This window comes from Callionymus lyra, chromosome 10 (genome assembly GCF_982586985.1).
Source record: "Callionymus lyra chromosome 10, fCalLyr1.hap1.1, whole genome shotgun sequence".
NCBI classification, from domain to species: domain Eukaryota; kingdom Metazoa; phylum Chordata; class Actinopteri; order Syngnathiformes; family Callionymidae; genus Callionymus; species Callionymus lyra.
This window is the reverse complement of record NC_141827.1, coordinates 23,145,402-23,164,824: the sequence shown is the minus strand read 5'-3', so window position 1 is coordinate 23,164,824 and position 19,423 is coordinate 23,145,402. Positions and strand designations below refer to the sequence as shown.

Below are 19,423 nucleotides of genomic sequence, written 5' to 3'. Positions count from 1 at the left end.
TCAAACAAAAGTTGGTGGTATAATTACAAGATGTCACTTAAATTCAGTTTCCCCTAAAATTGTTCCAAAAATGTTGCAATGCTAAAATCGACACGTTTTAAAAATAAATAGTCATGACAGTGATTCAAAAATGTAAGAGCGAAAACCATCTCGCAATTACAATTTAGCTCCAAAATAACAACAAAAATGAGTGGGAAAATGTGTACTATATATTCTTCAAGAACCATTTTGGGATCTTTCTCAAAAACCTTAATGATACCCTTGTTATAAACAATGGTTCAAAAAACTGTTGGCAAACTTAAACCAGTTGTTATCATTGTCAAATGTTTAGTACACAAAAAAACACAAACTTATACTTATCTTATTTAATTGTTGATTTTGTACATTTTGAGTTCAAAAGTAAATACCACAAATCTGTAATCTAGGAACTTTTTTTTAATTTGACAAAAAAACAGCAATTAACATTGTAAATTGAAATGATCATTTGTTTTCTTTGAAAATGCAAACATTTAATAGTAATTGAATCAATTTAATTTGAGATCTTATCAATGTAATGAACTGACAAATAAATAAAAATGCAATCAATATTTAAATAGATTCAAATAGACAATTGATTTTAAATACAAATAATATAAATATAATCAAAATAATATTATATATATATAAATATATATATAATATTATTATATAATATCATATTATTATTTAATTATTTTTATATATTTATATATACTGTATATAACCTTTCAAATTATTTACTTAATATATATATATAAAGTGGATTATTTTAAAAGTTGTCATTTTATTTTCATCTTAAAAGTACCGATAATTTTCTGTCACATTGAGGCTGATAAGAAAAAGATTCCACGACATAGCATGAGTAACATTCAGAGAAAGTTATGACTTATGAGTGATGTCATAACCCCCCCCTCTTGAGCTCGGCCATGCAGAAAACCCCCCGGATTGTGTTTTTAAGGCCCTGATCCGGGCCACCCAGACAAACAAAGTTAGACGGTGAGTTTGCGTTCATTATTGGATAAAAAGCTCCCCCTCCAACCTCTACACATGTCGTGCAACGGAGCCGTCTCCCCTTCAACTCCGCGGTGTGCCACTTCAAATTAGTGGCTGGTGGAGAGGCTCGGCCCCGTCTTTGTAAAATGCATTAGTACGCCACTCAGAGGCTCACACAGCCGCGGGTTAAACACAAATTACATCATTTCTGTCATCCAATCAAATCCCACTGACCCCTTGACTGGGGAGATGAGTCAACTGCCTAATGAAATATGACGTGGCACAAAAGCTCTGATTCTAATCTGCCCCGACACTGGATCAGATGAGGGAGACCCTTTGACCCCGACTGACAAGTGAGACCAGCGTTGGGGGGGGGAAAGGGATCCACGAAGGGGGGAAAGGAGTGACGGAGACTTGAAAGAGGGAGGAAGTGGATCCAATTAGCTGGTCTGTGGCAGGTTAGTTGGTGATCAATGAGTTAATGAGTCCCACAGCAGAGTCGCTGGAGATACTGCTTAGATTCATGGAGGAAAGGTTCTTCATGCACTCGGGTTAAGAGCGAGAGGTTCGGTAACCTCACGTCATCTTGTGAATTGTGAAAAACAAAGAAGTTCAATGAAGGGTCTAAAGTTCACCAGAACTCAAAAGAGGTTCAAAGTAGGGATGGGTTGCGTATCGCTCAAAGTTGTCCAAACTTTTTTTTTTGAACGGGGCCACATTTGATGAAGTGAAAAAGAACAAGAATGTGATCAGTGACATCATTCCAAGAGTATTCTCATTCCACTTCAAAATAAAAGCCCATTTATCAGTCCAATACAAGAAGAAACAGTATTTAGCATCGACTCCTTGTGTTTTCATTTGTCTAGTCCCGGAATAAAAAAAGTGTATGTTACGTTTAAAAAGGTGAACTTTACTATTATTAATGTTTGGTTTTTAGTTTTGGTTTGAATAATGTTGTTTAAAATTGAGATGGAGGGCCACAAGAAGTTGTGATGAAGGGCAGTAAGTAGCACTGGGCTTTTGGACTTTGGCCATATGTGTTATTAAGGTTTTAACCATTACAATGATCTTGACTGAACTTGTAAAGGTTTTATTTTATCACTTCATTAATCTTTAAGAGCAATTTGGGATGTACGAGTTAAAAACACACCCAGAAAAAGGGAAATCAGCTGCTTATTTTATAAAGCAATTTGATCAAAATTAGGAACCAAAATATGTTTTGTTCAACTTTTTTTTTTTACCTCATCTTACCTAAGGTAATGACAGGTCATGAACAAGATCCAACATACTTTTACTCTCATTCTCAACTTAGGCAGGTCATTCCACAATTTCCTGACGCACTTTCGTGAGCTGATCCTTGTTCACTGCTCCATTATTCTTGATAACGTGCCAAAGCTCAATGAAATTTGCAAGGAAAAGATGATTTTCGGATTTCTATTAAATATCGATCACGTGTCAAACTCAAGGATTAATATGCTTTATAATAGAGAAAGTGGGTCACATGATATCACATGCTTGTTATAACGGTTAGTTCAAAGTAGGACTTTGATGTACAGGTTGTGCTGAGGCCACCAAAAAAGGCTGCTACAGAGAAAAACATGATACTTTAATTGGTGGCCCACAAGGTTTTAATATTTGTCAGAAATCCATGAATTCAGCTCAGCGCAGTGCAAGCATGGTAGAAAAGAAAGCTTGTTAAATATATAAAAGCAAACCTTTCAAAATAAAATTAACTGCCTGGAAAGTAAACAAGCTTCATTAGCTTAATGAAAATAAATGTTGACCCAGAGGCAACACAAGGGATTTAAAAAAGATATACATATTATCGTGCCCTCGGGTCACCTTGACCCTGAGATAACACAAGGGTTAAAGAAAAATCTACTTTATTGCTTCAGATTTGTTGTTAAAAACTGACAATAAATCGATTTTTTTTTTCAATTCAAATGATTGCATTCAGCGTTAGAATGTTTATTTAAATTTAAAAAGCCGTTTTCAAAGATTCCGAAACATTCCCGAGGAGGCGTGTCACGTGTGAGGCTGCTGCGCCGGCTCGTCTCACTGCCCTTGATGATAAAATGTAAATACCAAGGACTCGTGGAATGTGATAAATTATTCATACGCTTCTATTGTATGTGCATGTTTTATTGCCGTCACATGCGCACGGAAGCTAATGCTTCAGAAGTGTACGACCAGCCACTCTCGTCGCCAGAACATCCTCTATTATGTCCAAAACACATTATGTCGGAGCAGCACGACGAGCGAAAACACAATCTGTGTGGTTTTAATTAAGACACAGATCTCTGGACAGCGATTGTTACATAGCAGTGCACCTTTTACTTGAAGGAAACAGATGACTGGACAGTTGGTGTGGGACTGAACGGATCATTGATAGGGGAATGTTTTATTTTTTTGTTTTTTTTCTTCGTTCCTTGGCACCGACGTGGCTCTGTAACTCTGCCCGAGCGCTCAATTCCTTCTGGAGATGATATTGACTGTAGCTAATGGTTCGTTATCTGAGCGTTCTTTGCATATTAGATTGTTATTAAGGGCTGTGTTGTACCAGACAGAAGTGCAGGTCAAGGTAAATGCCAGATTTTCTTTACAGATTTTTGCTCACGATCCTGGTTTAAAGCAATTTTACTGGTCGTTTTCTTTTTACTATCAATACAAAGGTGTTAAATTTAAATACACATCCGGCTCCATGAGTTAAAAAACGGAGAAATCAGTTGCCAAGTTGAATTTGGTTCAACTATTTTACAAAGCGTATTTATGGTCTGGTCATGGGGTGGCAGTTAGATTGATAAAGACTCCCCAGAACCCTTCCTCCAAGTCCCCGCCCCGATGGCTAATCTAATTCTACTTACTTTTTTCCACTCGTGAACAAAATCCCAATCAATTTAGAATTCTACATTTCAACTGAGGCAGGACATTCCACAATTTTCCGATGACCAATCATGATCTTCCATTTGGAGGAGCTGATCCTCATCCCTACTCTTGACACGTGATTCGTCTTGATGTTGTGCGAAAGCTTTAGCTAACGTTGATGATAGAAAGATGAACAGATTACTCCAGTGTTCAGATAACAATCCAGCGCCACAAATCTCTTTATGGATTTGTCACTCTCTGTGGTGGAGGGATAGCCACTCAAATACCCTATTCTTCTTCACTTCCCCTGTTTGTTGCCCAAGCAAGTTACAGAATAATACTGCCATCTGCTGTCCCTTATAGCTCAGCGCTATCAACGGTATTTCAAATGCTAAAAAGGGGGTTGAATTATACGGACAGATTTTCTAGTTTTTATATTTTATTGATGATATAACATCATTTTTTAACATTTTTAACAACAGCTTTTCTCAAACGAATAATATTAGTTAGCGATGGATATGCTAAGGTATCATGATACAGTGTCTTCGTTTTGAAAGGCCACTAGATGTCAATCCCAGTTGGAAAATGATGCCTGGCTTCATTGAATTAGTAGATCAGAGCAAAAGATTATGAAGCAAAGAGTGACATCTAGTGGTCTTTTAAGTGAGGACACTGTATCAGGATACGTCGTCAGCTGTTTCATAAATCACTAATAATGGTATTTAATTGTATTGTTCATAAATATACAGTAGTTATTTGACTTTTAATATACTTTTAAACAAAGAACAAACCTATTTGATAAAGGTGTAATTATGCAATAAAAAAACAACAAAAGAAAAACAACATTAAATCTAATTACTTTAAGCTTCAAAAACAACCCACTTAAAGTACCCTAGGCTAGTTATTCCTCTTTTCTTTTCAGCCCGGGCTTAATTAAAACCATGGCTGCGCTGCGACATCATGTCAGGAGAGTATCAGGACACCACAACATCTCAGACAGCCAAAGCAGACAAGAACCGAGCGAGGGATTCGGTTACAGTCACCCTACACCTCCACTCTCATTCTCCTTCCTTCACTGGTCTGGCTCATCCCAAACACACTCAACCCCCCACACACTCCCTTTGCCACCAAACTACCCCCCCACCCCCCCGCCTGGAGTTCTCTTCCCTGGCCGACGTCCAACCATCACCTCATCACGCTCGCACACAACCAGGATTCATTCTTTTCATCCGTCAGGAAGTCATAATGATGGGGATGCATAAGTGATGAATGAGTGAAGAGGCGGTGGCGGCAACATATGGATGCATAGAAGATGAGGAATTATCTATCCTGAGGAAACACGCGGCAGCAGTTTAGTGCAGGTTCGGTCTTAAATCAAGATGCTAATTCTGCGTGTGTTTACTGTACCTTTATTTTTCATTTATTTAAGAAGATGTCTCACTCAACAAGTTCTGGAAAAACTGGCTTTTGAGTCATGCTTGTACAGAAATTTGAATTAAAATATTTCTAGTCAGAATGCTTAAAGGTTGGCAGTTATTTTTTTGAAATGAACCAGCAGTTAACATGCTTGCATGGACTTTAAAGAGTGCTAGCACCATTTTTTCTTAACTATGATCACAACATATCATGATTAAAGATGAGCTAATGCTTTGATTTAAGTGTGTCTTAAATAGATTTATTGTACTCATCAGTATGTGTCTGTTTGTAAAAACTCTCTTTCCATTAAAATATTTACATTAGAAAACATGCTTAAGCCCCGCCCACAGAAAAAAAACTTTTTTGTTAACGTTTTTCTGGAGCTATAATCTTGTTTGCCAAAACCACGCCCACTCTGGTGCGATTGGTCAAGCATCAAGTTTTATCACGTTGGTCATCAATCCCAGAAGTCTCCACCTTTAAGGTACTCCTTGTATAATCAAAGCAGGGCGTGATTACAGTTGGCTAGAGGAGGAGGGAAGCCATTATTACGTCATAATGGACTTTGCTCTCGTAACCTCTCCCTCGACAGGATTTCAGACAGGGGAGAACTTTATAAAGTTCTGCTTCTTTGAGAGGAAGACTTCAACATTTTAGTGAGTCAGGAAATTGTGATTTCACGTTGCCCTTTAAATGACTCAGTAGCTCTCAAGGGCTAATAAAGGTTTTGCAACTTTTAATTTAGTTTAATAACATTTGTTGGAATGGGACGATGGTAATTAGAAAAAAAGCATACGTGTTGTTCGGGCTTCCACATCCCTCACATGTTTACGACGTCCACTCACTGTCAGAACCAGCGCCGCGGAGCAGGATCCAAGGGGGGAACTACACTTGACACAATGGCATGGATGTTTACAGCTGACAACCTAGTTTCCTTCCAACAATTATGAGGGAAATTGAATCTCAGGAAATGTTCCTTTTTTTTGACCATTAGACCAAACAATAACAGTATCCCCCGACGGTTCACAGAAACCATTTGTCTTCAAAAGGACGGTCACGAAAATTAATATCAAACCCACTCACAGTGCACGTCGGGTCAAAGTAAATCAAGCCACGCTTCTTTCCATTTAAGAAGATGGAAGTGCTGTTGACACTAATTCCTCGCGATGAAACATCTTTTTTTTATTTTCCAAACGTCAGAATTAAAAGATAAAGTTTGGATTGGTTAAGATATTGTATTTTAATGAAATTGCTTTTATCTGGCCAGGCTCAGATTGGTATTTATTTAACTTAACATTAGATACATTTTAATCCAGCAGAAAGCTCTTGGGGGGCAGGGGGGGATAGAAAGCAATGTCCTTTTAAAAGGAACAATCTGTGAGCCAAATAGCAATGAAGGTCTGCGCCGACAAATCTGAGAGTGCTCGGTCTGGAGGAAAGCATACTGCATGTAACTCTGAATATATTAGCTTTAATATCGTTTTTGAATGTCTCTAGCTACAAATTATACATGAAAAGAACATAATGTAATGTACTGAGAAGTAGCTTAATGAACACTTAATCTGAATTTTATTTTAATTATCTCTTGTTCTTCATCAGTATTAGCGCTTTAACGCATTATTATTATTGACAGTTGTGTACTTTTAATGCTAGATCTTGGTTAGCAGCACTTTCTTTGTAAGATGTTTATCTTAATTGGCATTTTATAATTGTCAGCTTATCTGCAGTATCTTCCTTTTTTTTCAATATTTACTTTCTAAAAAACTATGTTTAGTTTATTGTTGTGAGTCCAGCATTTTATTTTAATGTGGTTTTAAGATGAATAAGAGATTAAGTTACTCACTTCAGTGTCTTCCATTACAAGCTGTGAGAAGAGAACTCTTTACCATTTGTACCTAAAGAAATTGTTATTCGATTGAAAAAAGAAAAATCTAGATCTTTATATCTTAGTATTCTACGACTACTGACATGACAATACTTAAATAATCAGAAAAAGATACTAGTAGGATCAAAACCTTATCTAAAAAACACCAACAATAATCAATACTAGAATAAAAATATTTTTTGGGTAAAAAGTATTGTTTTAGCTCCATTATTTTAATGTACACACTGTTGAAATAACCACCTTGATTCACTGTGATTCCAGAAAGAAAGACTGCTCACTTATGTATTTAGTTCATTCATTTTTATCTCATGTGTACTTCTGAATAAATCTGTTAATGTACAGGTTCATCTATTTTCACACCAACCCAAATTGTTGTTTCTCAGTATCTCGTTCTGTATGGATGTAATCTTTATTTTTATTTTGGTTTATGTATGAGTCTTTGTGTACTTTGAAAAGTATCATGGAAAACTTTTGTATGTATATATGTATTATTATTTTAAGAATTCTGCAAGAGATTTTAAGAAATACATTCTGATCTGGAAATAATTGATCTAATTCCACCTTAAAAAAAAAATAGCAACTTAAAAAGTTTTTTTTTATTTTTTACATCCATTATCGTGGCTGATTTGCAGAGTAATGTATACTTTATAGTTATTTACATTCTGTTATAATTAAAATTCAAGTGTTTCCTGCGACCTCTAGTTTCCACCAGCAGGTGAATATTGTTTCATTTCGTCTGAATCTTTAAGAAAATGAAAATAAAGCATCAGGTCTGTGTAGAGTGCTGTTAGTTAACACATAAAAAAAAATAATATTATACGATTCACCAGACAAATCAATGTCTACTTCAGGGTGTAGATGAGCATTGATTTCAACCGACAGCTCAAGCAGAAAAAGACACACAAACAAAAAAATTTTCCAAAAATGCAACCTTTAAGCAAAAACAGTAAATACATATTTTTGATTTAAAAAATACTAATCGTGACGGTAATTAATGAATCTCATGATTTATGAGCCTCATATTTAATTCATGTAGAGTGAGATATAAAAAGAGAATACATCTGCAAAGCAAGAGAGAAAATAAAAAGCCTCTTAAATCTGCATGAAGCGACAATATGTCCTCACAGATCTCACTTAAGAGAAATGGTGGGAGAAAGGAGAGAAAAATGTGCCCTTCATGCTTCTCCTCTTTTCTTCCATCTGCCGACTCCCTTTATTTTCCAAAAGTATCTGTTTGAGAGATAAATGACCGGTCTGCTGGCGAGGCTGACAGCCTACACAAAGATGATATTGAATTGATTTCAGAAATGTTGCAGAACTGACTGTTTGATGTATACCGCCAGACATGAATCATAAAAATTCTATTAAAAAACCCTTGAATGGCTGACACCAGAATATTATTTGTGATGATTAATTCCACGCAGTCATTACAATGGGAGTCAAGTTGGATCGCCTGAGACAAAATTGCTTTTTCGTTCTCTTTTGAATCTCCCTGCTATTTTTCTCTTTCTTCTCGCTGCTCCTCCGATCTGATTGGATTGTTAGTGGGACGTGCTCGCAAATATAGAGGCCAGTTGTTATTAACTTTCCACGAAAGCTCCCGCAGTGACTTGTTTAATCAAATGAAGACTGATCACAAAGGAAATAGCTTAAAGTGATAGTTCACCCTAAATTCAAACTTCACTCATTTTTTTCTCACCCTCATAGCTATAGGCAAAAATGCTGTCTTCGTCTTCATCTTCGTCCATAAAGACACAAAAACATCCAAATACTGCTTGTCTGTAACATCCATCTTGCATTGAAGCCTCCATTTTTGGAATTGCTTTTGAGAAATAAGGTCTCTATTTTAGTCTTGTTTTTAGAGGGTTTTTTTCGTAACAATTTCTCACGTTGAGGCTTTAATACAAGAGTGTCCCTCTTGTATTTGTTAAATACAGGCAGTATGTTTGTAAGTGTGTGTTTTTAGACGACAATTTTACTTATTAATTCTTACTTATTACTCAGAAATATCACAACAATTAGTCGCCACGAGCAAGATTTGAATTCTAGGTGAAATATCCTTTCAAACATCTTTTTATGTTGCCTTGTAAAAATACTTTTTGTCATACTTATATCAAATAATTTTTATAAATATTTAATAAATATTGCCATTGAAATTCTAGCAATCTGAATATTTTGTTTAACATTTTCTTATAACAAATTTCATCTTGATTATACTGAGACTCTTATGTTTGTCTCTGTGTTGTCTTGACCTTTTAAGTATTTATTTTATTGGGTATTGTTTTGATTGTTTAAGCGCCTTGTGACCCTGGTCTAGAAAAGCGCTCTATAAATACTAGTTACTTACTTACTTACTTAATAATAAGTTTAAAAAAAAATCAGAAATTTAGTTTCAAGCAGCTTCATGAAGCAGTAACCTTAATTATGGTTTCAATAAAACAGCAAATAGTTTAATGCAAAAGATTATCCAGGAAATACTGCCCTCTAGTGGGCTGTGAAAATAAGGACGCCGCGTCACGAGGCTTCATCAACCCATCCCTTCATGTATAACCCCAAATATTTTGCCGGTCGTCGACCTGAACTCACTCATCTTCCTCCTCCTTCCTCAGAGCTACACGGGTCAGAGTGGCGGCGGCGGTGGAGGCGGCGGAGGAGGCGGAGGAGGCGGCGGCGGCGGCAACGGGGACGAGGACTACGAGATCCCTCCCATCACTCCGCCCAACCACCCGGAGCCTCCTCTCCTGCACCTGATGGAGCACGACTCCTCCGGCTACCTGTGCCACTCACTGCAACACAACGGGCTCATCAACCCGTACTCTTACCCGGAGCTGCCCACGCTCATGATGTCCAACATGCTGGCCCAGGACGGCCACCTTGTCTCAGGACAGATGCCCTCGGTGAGTAGAAGCACCTCAGCGGTGCTCCACTTAACCTGCTGTCTACATGAGAGGAGCTATGACCACTGTTGCTCATGAAGTCTGCGTTGATTATGGGCTCCATTTTCTTTTAATTTTAATGGTATTTCCCAAAATGTAGCCACTAGCTCAGGGGTGGAGAAAATAAATGTCCTCCTGGGCAACATTATATACTGTTGTGAATGGAAATTAAGCCAAACGAAAGAAGGGATAAATAATTTAATAAATAAATTAGGTATTAGATGAAGTCTTTATCTGACTGTATATTATTATTTGCATTATTTAATTTCCTTAAATCTTTTTTATTTATATTGATAAAAATGAGACAAGCTTGTGTCGTTGTGTCCCTGAGCAAGACACTTTACCCTGATTGCTCCTGATGGCAGATTCGGCGCCATGTGGTGCAGCCTACTCCCATCAGTATGTGTGAATGGCTGTCAAAGCGCTTTGTGACCCTGGTCTAGAAAGGCGCTATATAAATAGAGATTATTATTATTATTATTATTATATATTTTAATATTGGAAAGAATCGTCAAAACCTTTTTTTTGCAACAAAAAGTGTTAAGTTATATTATATATAAGTTAATTTCTCAAACCACAAGATCAAATGTAATATAAAAGCAGTTGATTTACACAAACAATGACAGCAATACCCATAAAAGGGACAAATAGATAAAGAAAAGAATGGAAAAAAGTTCTTGAAACAAATATTAATGTAGGCTTGAGAAATTAGTTTGATATCCATTGGAAAACCCCTTTTAAAAGGTAATTTTAAAGCATTATTTAGTCCTCAGGGCTGCAAGTATGGAGTCATCCATCCATTCATCGCTTTTTACCACGACTTTTCTGAAGTGATGCGTTGATGAAGCTTCATGAGAGAACAGTCGGTGGCACCTTCAGTTTGAAAATGATGCCAGGTTTCAATGAATAGTAGATCAAAGCCAAAAAAGAGCACCATCTAGTGGCCTCTTCGAAATGAAGACACTGTATCATGATACCTCATCAACTGTTTCATGAAGCCTCATCATCATCTAGTTTAGGCTCAGTCTTCTCTTCCCGTCCAGTGAGTCCTCGTTCTGCCCTCATAGGAGCTCAAAACAAATCACCAGCCTCCACGTTTCCTCCTCCAACCTGCCGTGTTACGTCATATGTTGACCAAAGCAAACCTAAACTGTGCCAAAAGCTTTCATCCTCACTTTACTTTCAACTGCCAGAGTATTTCGCTGTAGGGTCATGATCCAAACTGAGGTGTGACGGAGTCCATCAGCCAGATGTACACGCTCAACTCTAGACACATCTTTTGTTCTTATTGATTTATATTATCATAAAAAATATGAGTTTCTTTTCGATGCTTGTAAACTGTCAAAAAATCCGCATCACCAGACGCAAGAATCAAAAACACGATTTGAAACGAATGATCAGACGGCGGTTTTCCGTGACGGCCGTGATGCCGCATGACGATGAGCGTTGCGGGCGAATCCATCATCATCATCGTCGTCATCTCTGCTTGGACACCGAGCGTCGGTCAATCCGTCAAGCCATCAAACTTGAATACGGGGCTGATTACTCCCTCGACGCCGCACACTCCACCTCAACAAATTAGCATCTTATGACCATAATTGGATCGGCGGGAGCCGCGAAGAATGCAAAACTAGTTTCCGCCGTACAAATGTTTGTTTTTCGAGAAAATGGATCAGCTTTTATTCTGCGTTTAAAAGGGAATTGATTTAATTGTCCTATATTTGCGTATCATTCTTATTTTGACAAAAATTAAATTCAAAAAGACATTAAACCTAATCATCTCCAATAATTCTGTAATTGTAGAAAATTAATGTTACATTTTTTTTGCTTTTTGAGCTTTTAAAGTTTCTCCAAAATATTTCCAGCAGAAAAAAGAATACTAATAATATTTGGTTTTACTGTGTCTTGAGATTTGCTTATTTGCATGATGGCTCCTGTCATCTTTATAATGTCAGGATGCTACTGAAAGTAGCTATTTGGGTAAGATTTTATTGGGAAAAATGTTTGTTAATCCGCATATTCTGTATCTTTACTCTCCTTTAACATTAGCCGTCACGTGACTTCACAAAGATGGCTGCCATTGCTGTACAACAAGTACCAAAACTCAAAAAAGTATTTAAAGTATCAATACAATATTGCTATGTAAGTAAGTAAGTAAGTAATATTTATTTATATAGCGCTTTTCGAGACCAGGGTCACAAAGCGCTTAGACAATCAAAACAATACTCAAAAAAGTACATACTGTACTTTAAAGATCAAGATAATACTGAGAACAACACAGGAGCTCGAGAAATTCAAGGAAAAGCCTGAACAAATAGAAACGTCTTAAGGTGTTTGTGCGACAAGCATAGCCATGGAAGGAACACTTTAAATGTGGGGGTCTCTTTTTTAATCCTGTATCTAAAATGGTATTAATGAATATTTTCTTGAGTATCGGTATCAAGTTGAAAAGTTGACAAACCCTAATAATAACTCAGTATTGTACCGTTGATAAACATAAGAAATAGTTTTGAAGCAACTGTTAAAAATGTTAAATTGATTAAAGATCGAATTCGATATTAATGTATAAACCCTTTTAAAAAATCGGTTTGTTTTCGTCTCCCTGTCGTGGATATTTTCTCCTCTTTGTCCTGTTGTAATATAAATCCCAAAAAAATAAAATGTGATTTGAACAGATACACATCAAGCCGAGGGGCACTTTTTTACCATTTGTTTTAAAAGACAGAGATAAGAGCAAAGACACAAAGGCAAAAATCCACAGTGATACATATCTGAAATCTAAATACAATGCAGTGTGTATTAGGTTTAGTGCGGGGATATCGCTCCAGGTTATGGATTCGTGTGTCATTTATCTTCATATTCAATTCGCATTTTGGTCATGACCTTTATGGCGGAGACAGTGGTTGATTGGCCAGTCATTCTCTCAGCACTTAGGTTATTTGTTACTGCTACAGAGGGGCCACTCTGTGGTTTTAATAGATGGAATACTGCAGGTTGCCTGATAAAAATGCATTAGATTTGAAATGTTAAGCCTGCGCGTGATCAACATGCTTAATTTAAGTGCATTCACTGTAAATGATGGGGGTTGTTACTCAAACGGTGGGACTGGGCTGTTTTTCTTTTTTGTTGTGGCTGAACATATAGGGGCCATTTCATATTGTAATTACATTTTTATATGTCTGCTGTACTTCAGTCAGCGCCGGTCCTCACACCGGCCAAACGGTGATGGTGGAAAGGTACGGAAATAAGTTAGAATAATGATATTTATTGATACAATAATGGCAAAAAAGAAGGCAAGCTGCTGATTAATGATGGCAATAATGCATTTGTTTCTTTCAGTTCACGTCGTTTACTGCCAGTATACAGGAGCTGCTGTAAATCACAATAACCACTGAATTATTGATGATGTTGTCACTGAATGTAGTGCACTATGATTTTCCTTCATTTATTTCCTGATGAAATCCCATCTATAGAGATCGACGCCTTTTGTTTTTTAAGGGCTGCTGTGATTTCTCATTTTAATTCAAATGTATTTTCAGGGCTTTCTGAATTCTTGCATCTTTTCTGCTAGCAAAAAGAAATCAGAACTTGGAACCAATTCCCTATTCAAAATGATGTTTTTCTTAGTTTAAGAGGAAAAGAAAAGTGTTTCTTGTTCCACATTAAGTTAAAATGAAACCCAGTCAACAGTGAGCAACTCGTATCTGGTCAGTTAGCTCTGAACCGGTGTGGAAGTAGTGTGTGGCTCTTTGCCATTCCATGAGTCACGCACACCCGCTGTACGCCGACCAGTGTCACAGTTGTGTGCACATCAGCTTTTTTCATTCATTCTAACTTGCTTGCTGATGCAATTTCATGAGTCCACAAAAGACGACAACTTCCCTTAAACTGATCTGACTCGCACGTTGAATCAAAGACTCAACCAATCAACTATGAAATATTTCAAGAAGCTTGTGTTTGTCTGAAACACTTACTTAAATGTCCAATTAAAATTGGCCTGCTCATATTAAAATAAAACAATTTTTGTTGTTGACAAAAAAGAAAAGTAAATTGCAAAAACACATATTTGCCGAGTTAGTACTTCTAAAATATCTGGCAGAATTCTTTTTTAATAAAACACTGTATCAGAAACGAAATTAAACATGTTTCAAACATTTAATTTTGTGCAGGACACTCACTTATTAATCCAATTTTATTTTTTGTGTGTGTGTTTTATTAAAGGTATTTTCATGACTTGAGAAGTATTTAACAATCTCTTCATTGAGCTAGCTTGTTACGCAACTACGAAACACATAAATACTTATTGAAATAGGCTTGTTTTGACGTTTTGCACCTGTTTTAGATTGAGCCCCCAATCTTAGTCTATTGCCCTCAAGCTGTGGTACAGGTATTTGTGCAAAAAAACACCACCGTAGTTGGTACTGGTAACAATGAGTACTTTGGAAACAGTTTCAGTGTTAAAAACAATGCCTTTAAGGATATATATATGTGTGAATGGCTGTCAAAGCGCTTTGTGACCCTGGTCTAGAAAGGCGCTATATAAATAGAGATTATTATTATTATTATTATTATTATTATTATTATATATATTTTTTATTTTATTTTTACTTTACTTTGATAAATAGATTCCACTGCAGCGTTTATTTTCAAAGATCGAGGACACTTTGGTTCATATTTTCTTTGTTTTGTAAACAACAATGGAATTAGTCAATCTTAATCTTAGTCAATCACCCTCAATCTGTGGTGCGGTTATTAAGTGCACTATTGTCGTTAATCTTTTGGTACTTGTAACAACGAGGGTTTTTGACACATTCTCAGTGTTTAAACGTTGGCTCGAAGGATGTTTATTTATACGTTTTTTTCCAACAACAGAAGACAAAAAATATATATTCAGAATCAATGTATTTTCCCTGTAATATATATAAAAACTGTGCGATTGAATTGATAAAAAACTTGTTACTTATGGGTTAATATATTGTTTACAAACCGACCCCACAATTGCTCATCTATAGTCCAGAATGAAGGACATGTTGTGCAGTTTTATTTGATAAAATCATAAAAGAAAATGCGCCAGCGAAAACCAAATATATTTCATGTTTGACTCTCAGTGATGTTGACATTTCTAATTGGCACTCAGACAAGCTCCTCTCACCGAAGCTTCCGTTCAGCTGCTAAACGTAAAACAAACTGAGAAATTTCTAAATGAAACCCCGGCAAAACTATCAAACCGTGGCAGAGGTTCATTTGTGCCGAGGAGCGGGTGTCTATTAAAAGCTTCACCTTGACACAGTCTGATGAGCAGAGTAATTAAGCAAACTCGGCGCTTCAATCCCGAGTCGTCATTATGAGAACTTCACTTGACACCGGCAGATAGATAATGAAGGTTCATTTCAAAACACAACGAATGTCGTGAGTGTGATTGTGGTTTCGGGCTTGTTTATGCGCGTCTGTGCGAATCTGTGTCTTCGGCACATGCACTATCACTGCTGTTGAAATGGATCCACTACATCTGGAGGTCAGGCCTTATATTCAATCTTGAGCACATTGAAAAAAAAAATCCATTAGGGTTCATCTTTCCTGCATCAGCCATTCTATTGTGGTGCTGCAGTGAGATCTGTTTTCATCAGGCAGATTCAATACGTGAGCAGGGCAATGAAAAGAGAGTGCAATAGAGTTGGATGAAGGGAGGAGGGGATTGGGGGGGGTTGCAGAACAGAGGGCATTGTGGGTAAGAGAGCAAGAAGAAATTACATAGATCAGAGCGGTGCCTCTTCCTCTAAATGAGTATATTGCTTCATTTTTCCTTGATGTTCTGGATTTTTATTATCAGACGTTACTCTTTGAGATGATTTAGTTAGGAAATGATGTGTTTCAAAGGAAGGCAGAGACGTTTATGACTAGAATAACACACGGACCTCAACCAAGCAGCTCATTTTGACCCATAACGTGAGTCATTCGTTTTTATATAATGCCTTTTTTTTTAGCATTTGAAATGTCACATCGAAAAACACTCAAATTCCTGACAGCAGGTACACAACCTTTTAGAAACATTTATTTTTATTTATTCATTTTTAGGGGGCTTTTATATAACTAACTTTTCAACAGCTTAAACCTTTCAGATCACGACAGCACTACTTCTTTTATTAATAATAGATGTAGACATTTTTTTTCGTGGTGCTTTGCTACAAATAAAACATTTTTTCAGAAAAAACTTTTTACAGAAGGTTATAACAATCAAACTTCAAACATATTACATGTATATTCAGGAAGATATTTGATACTCAACACTGTTTTCGACATTGTAGTTATTAAAAATTGACAGATACCAAAAGAACAGCTAATAACAAATAACCAACATTCATTGAGCATCCAATGGTGACCATAGTAGCATGCTAGCCACAGCTAATAACCAAACAACCAAGATTCATTGAGCAGCTAATAGTGACTATAGTAGCATACTAGCTACAGCTAATAACAAAACAACCAACATTCATTGAGTATCTAATGGTGACCATAGTAGAACGCTAGCTTCAGCTAATTATAAAACAACCAACATTCATTGAGCAGCTAATGGTGACCATAGTAGCATGCTAGCCACAGCTAGTAACAAAACAACCAGCATTCTTTGAGCAGCTAATGGTGACCATAGTAGCACGCTAGCCAAAGCTAATTATAAAACAACCAACATTCATTGAGCAGCTAATGGTGACTGTAGTAGCATGCTAGCCACAGCTAATAACAAAACAACCAACATTCATTGAGCATCTAATGGTGACCATAGTAGCACGCTGGCCAGAGCTAATAATAAAACAACCAACATTCATTGAGTATCTAATGGTGACCATAGTAGCACGCTAGCCACAGCTAGTAACAAAACAACCAACATTCTTTGAGCAGTTAATGGTGACCATAGTAGCACGCTAGCCAAAGCTAATTATAAAACAACCAACATTCATTGAGCAGCTAATGGTGACTATAGTAGCATGCTAGCCACAGCTAATAACAAAACAACCAACATTCATTGAGCATCTAATGGTGACCATAGTAGCACGCTAGCCAGAGCTAATAATAAAACAACCAACATTCATTGAGCAGCTAATGGTGACCATAGTAGCACGCTAGCTTTAGCTAATAACAAAACAACCATTATTCAATAAGCATTAAATGGTGACTATAGTAGCATGCTAGCCACAGCTTATAACAAAACAACCAACATTCATTGAGTATCTAATGGTGACCATAGTAGCACGCTAGCCAAAGCTAATTATAAAACAACCAACATTCATTGAGCAGCTAATGCTGACTATAGTAGAATACTAGCCACAGCTAATAACACAATAAACAACATTAATTAAGCATCTAATTGTGACCATAGTAGTCCGCTAGTTTTAACTAAAACAAAACAACCCTTACTCAATAAGCAGTTAATGGTGACTATAGTAGCATGCTAGCCACAGCTAATACCAAACCACCAACATTCATTGAGCATCTAATGGTGACCATAGTAGAACATTAGCCACAGCTAATACCACAACAAACAACATTAATTGATAATCTAATGCTGACCATAGTAGCACGCTAGCTTTAGCTAATAACAAAACAACCATTATTCAATAAGCAGTTAATGGTGACTATAGTAGCATGCTAGCCACAACTAATAACAAAACAACCAACATTCATTGAGCAGCTAATGGTGACCATAGTAGCACGCTAGAAGAAGCTATACCAAGACTTCAGAGTCATTCTTTTTGAATACCAAATTACACTTTTGAATTGTTCCGTGCAAACGATTATTCATCAGCCCACGACTTGTTTGAAATGTTGGCTCGAGTTAAAACCCGGAGAGATACGAAGTAGTGTCTTTCCAAACCTCCCTTTTTTCTGATGCACTTCACCTCCATCCCTTCTATCTCTCTCCCTCCTTTCCTGTTAATGCCTCCATCCTTTCAAAACACATTAGACATTTAATAGCTGCGATCGGGTTGCTGTGATCTTATCAATACGGCCCAAACAGATTAACACCTCTCTCTCTCTCGCTCTCATTCCAAATCATTTTTTAACTCCATCTGCTTCTTATTTGCCCAAAACATGTCCTGCATACGTGAAAGTAAATGATGGTCGAGGGGTTTATTCCGAACATCTGTGGACTGATGTGTGTTTAGCCTTCTACCAGAATATATTAGCTCATGTTCCTCAATGATGCATGAAATATTAGCCATCATCAAACTGGCTCGAGTGTGATGTTTTGAATATGTAACAGATGATGAATAATCAGCTGGGAGATGTTATGAATAACTCCGGTTCTATTAGCGGTGAGGACTATATGCAAGAGCAGCTCCGGCTCATCTCGCAGGTATTATCTCCTTTACCATTTAGCGACTCGGCCCAAACGAAAAGGGTCAGTAATGAGGTTCGGAGGGAAAACCCTAAATATCTGCATTCATATTCAAATTAATCATTGTAGGGATGTCGTCTTTTCGTCTGCACTTTTGTCTTTTTCCTGGTCAGGTTAATTATCCGGTTTTAATCCCACCTTGATTGTAGCTATAGACGCGTAGATTAAACCTATTCTTGTAGCTTTAACCGTGATTACGTACTTGACGTTTACAACTTGATGTGAATCTAGAGATGGCACGAAAAGACATGAACCTATAATTATTGTTTAGCTTATTAGGTTAGTTGTAGATTAATGCCATTATTTGATGTTTTATTATTAGCTAGCAAGGTTTTGTTAGTTCTGATTGCTAGCGTATTGTGTTTAGCTGTTGAATCTTAATGGGTGTGTGTAGTTTTGTATAAAACTATGTTAGCGTTTACTTTTTCTTAACCTTTATTCTGTATTTCATGCAAAGATGAATCTCTTGTTTTCCTTCTGAAGTAAACATTTAATTCTTGGACATTTGGAAGTTATGATGGAAATATCTAAACTTGAGATAAAAGTACAAATTTGAAGGACCACATGTTCTCTTTTAATTAAAGAACCTACATTAAATACAGAATATCAGCCACGTTGTAAAATACTATTCTAAAAATAAAATCTCAATATTTCAACAGCTTTTGCCGACGACCACATTTGTGAACACATAAGTAGTTTTATAAACTATTACAAATGGAATATTAACAATACTCAAAGTGGATTTGCTATTATTTCAAATTATTATTAAATAATAAAAGTACGTTGTTTTTTCAACAAAAAAAACACTTCTTTTTTTTTAAATTTTCCTTTTGTTGAAAAGTTCATCTTCTTCTCCCTCAATGAATAATAAATAATATGACATGAATTGTTTTCCACAAATTCTATTAAGTAATC

The 19,423-nt window shown here is 36.6% G+C and overlaps 1 protein-coding gene across 2 annotated transcripts in view; it reads left to right on the top strand.

Moving 5' to 3' along the window:
* The window catches only part of tox2 (TOX high mobility group box family member 2), a 134,618-nt gene that overhangs the window by 79,561 nt on the left and 35,634 nt on the right, over nucleotides 1–19,423 (top strand). For both annotated transcript variants that reach the window (XM_087801461.1, XM_087801460.1), the window contains exon 4: nucleotides 9,787–10,074. In XM_087801461.1, coding sequence (XP_087657587.1) covers nucleotides 9,787–10,074 — 288 coding nt within the window. The remainder of the gene's footprint in view (nucleotides 1–9,786; nucleotides 10,075–19,423) is intronic.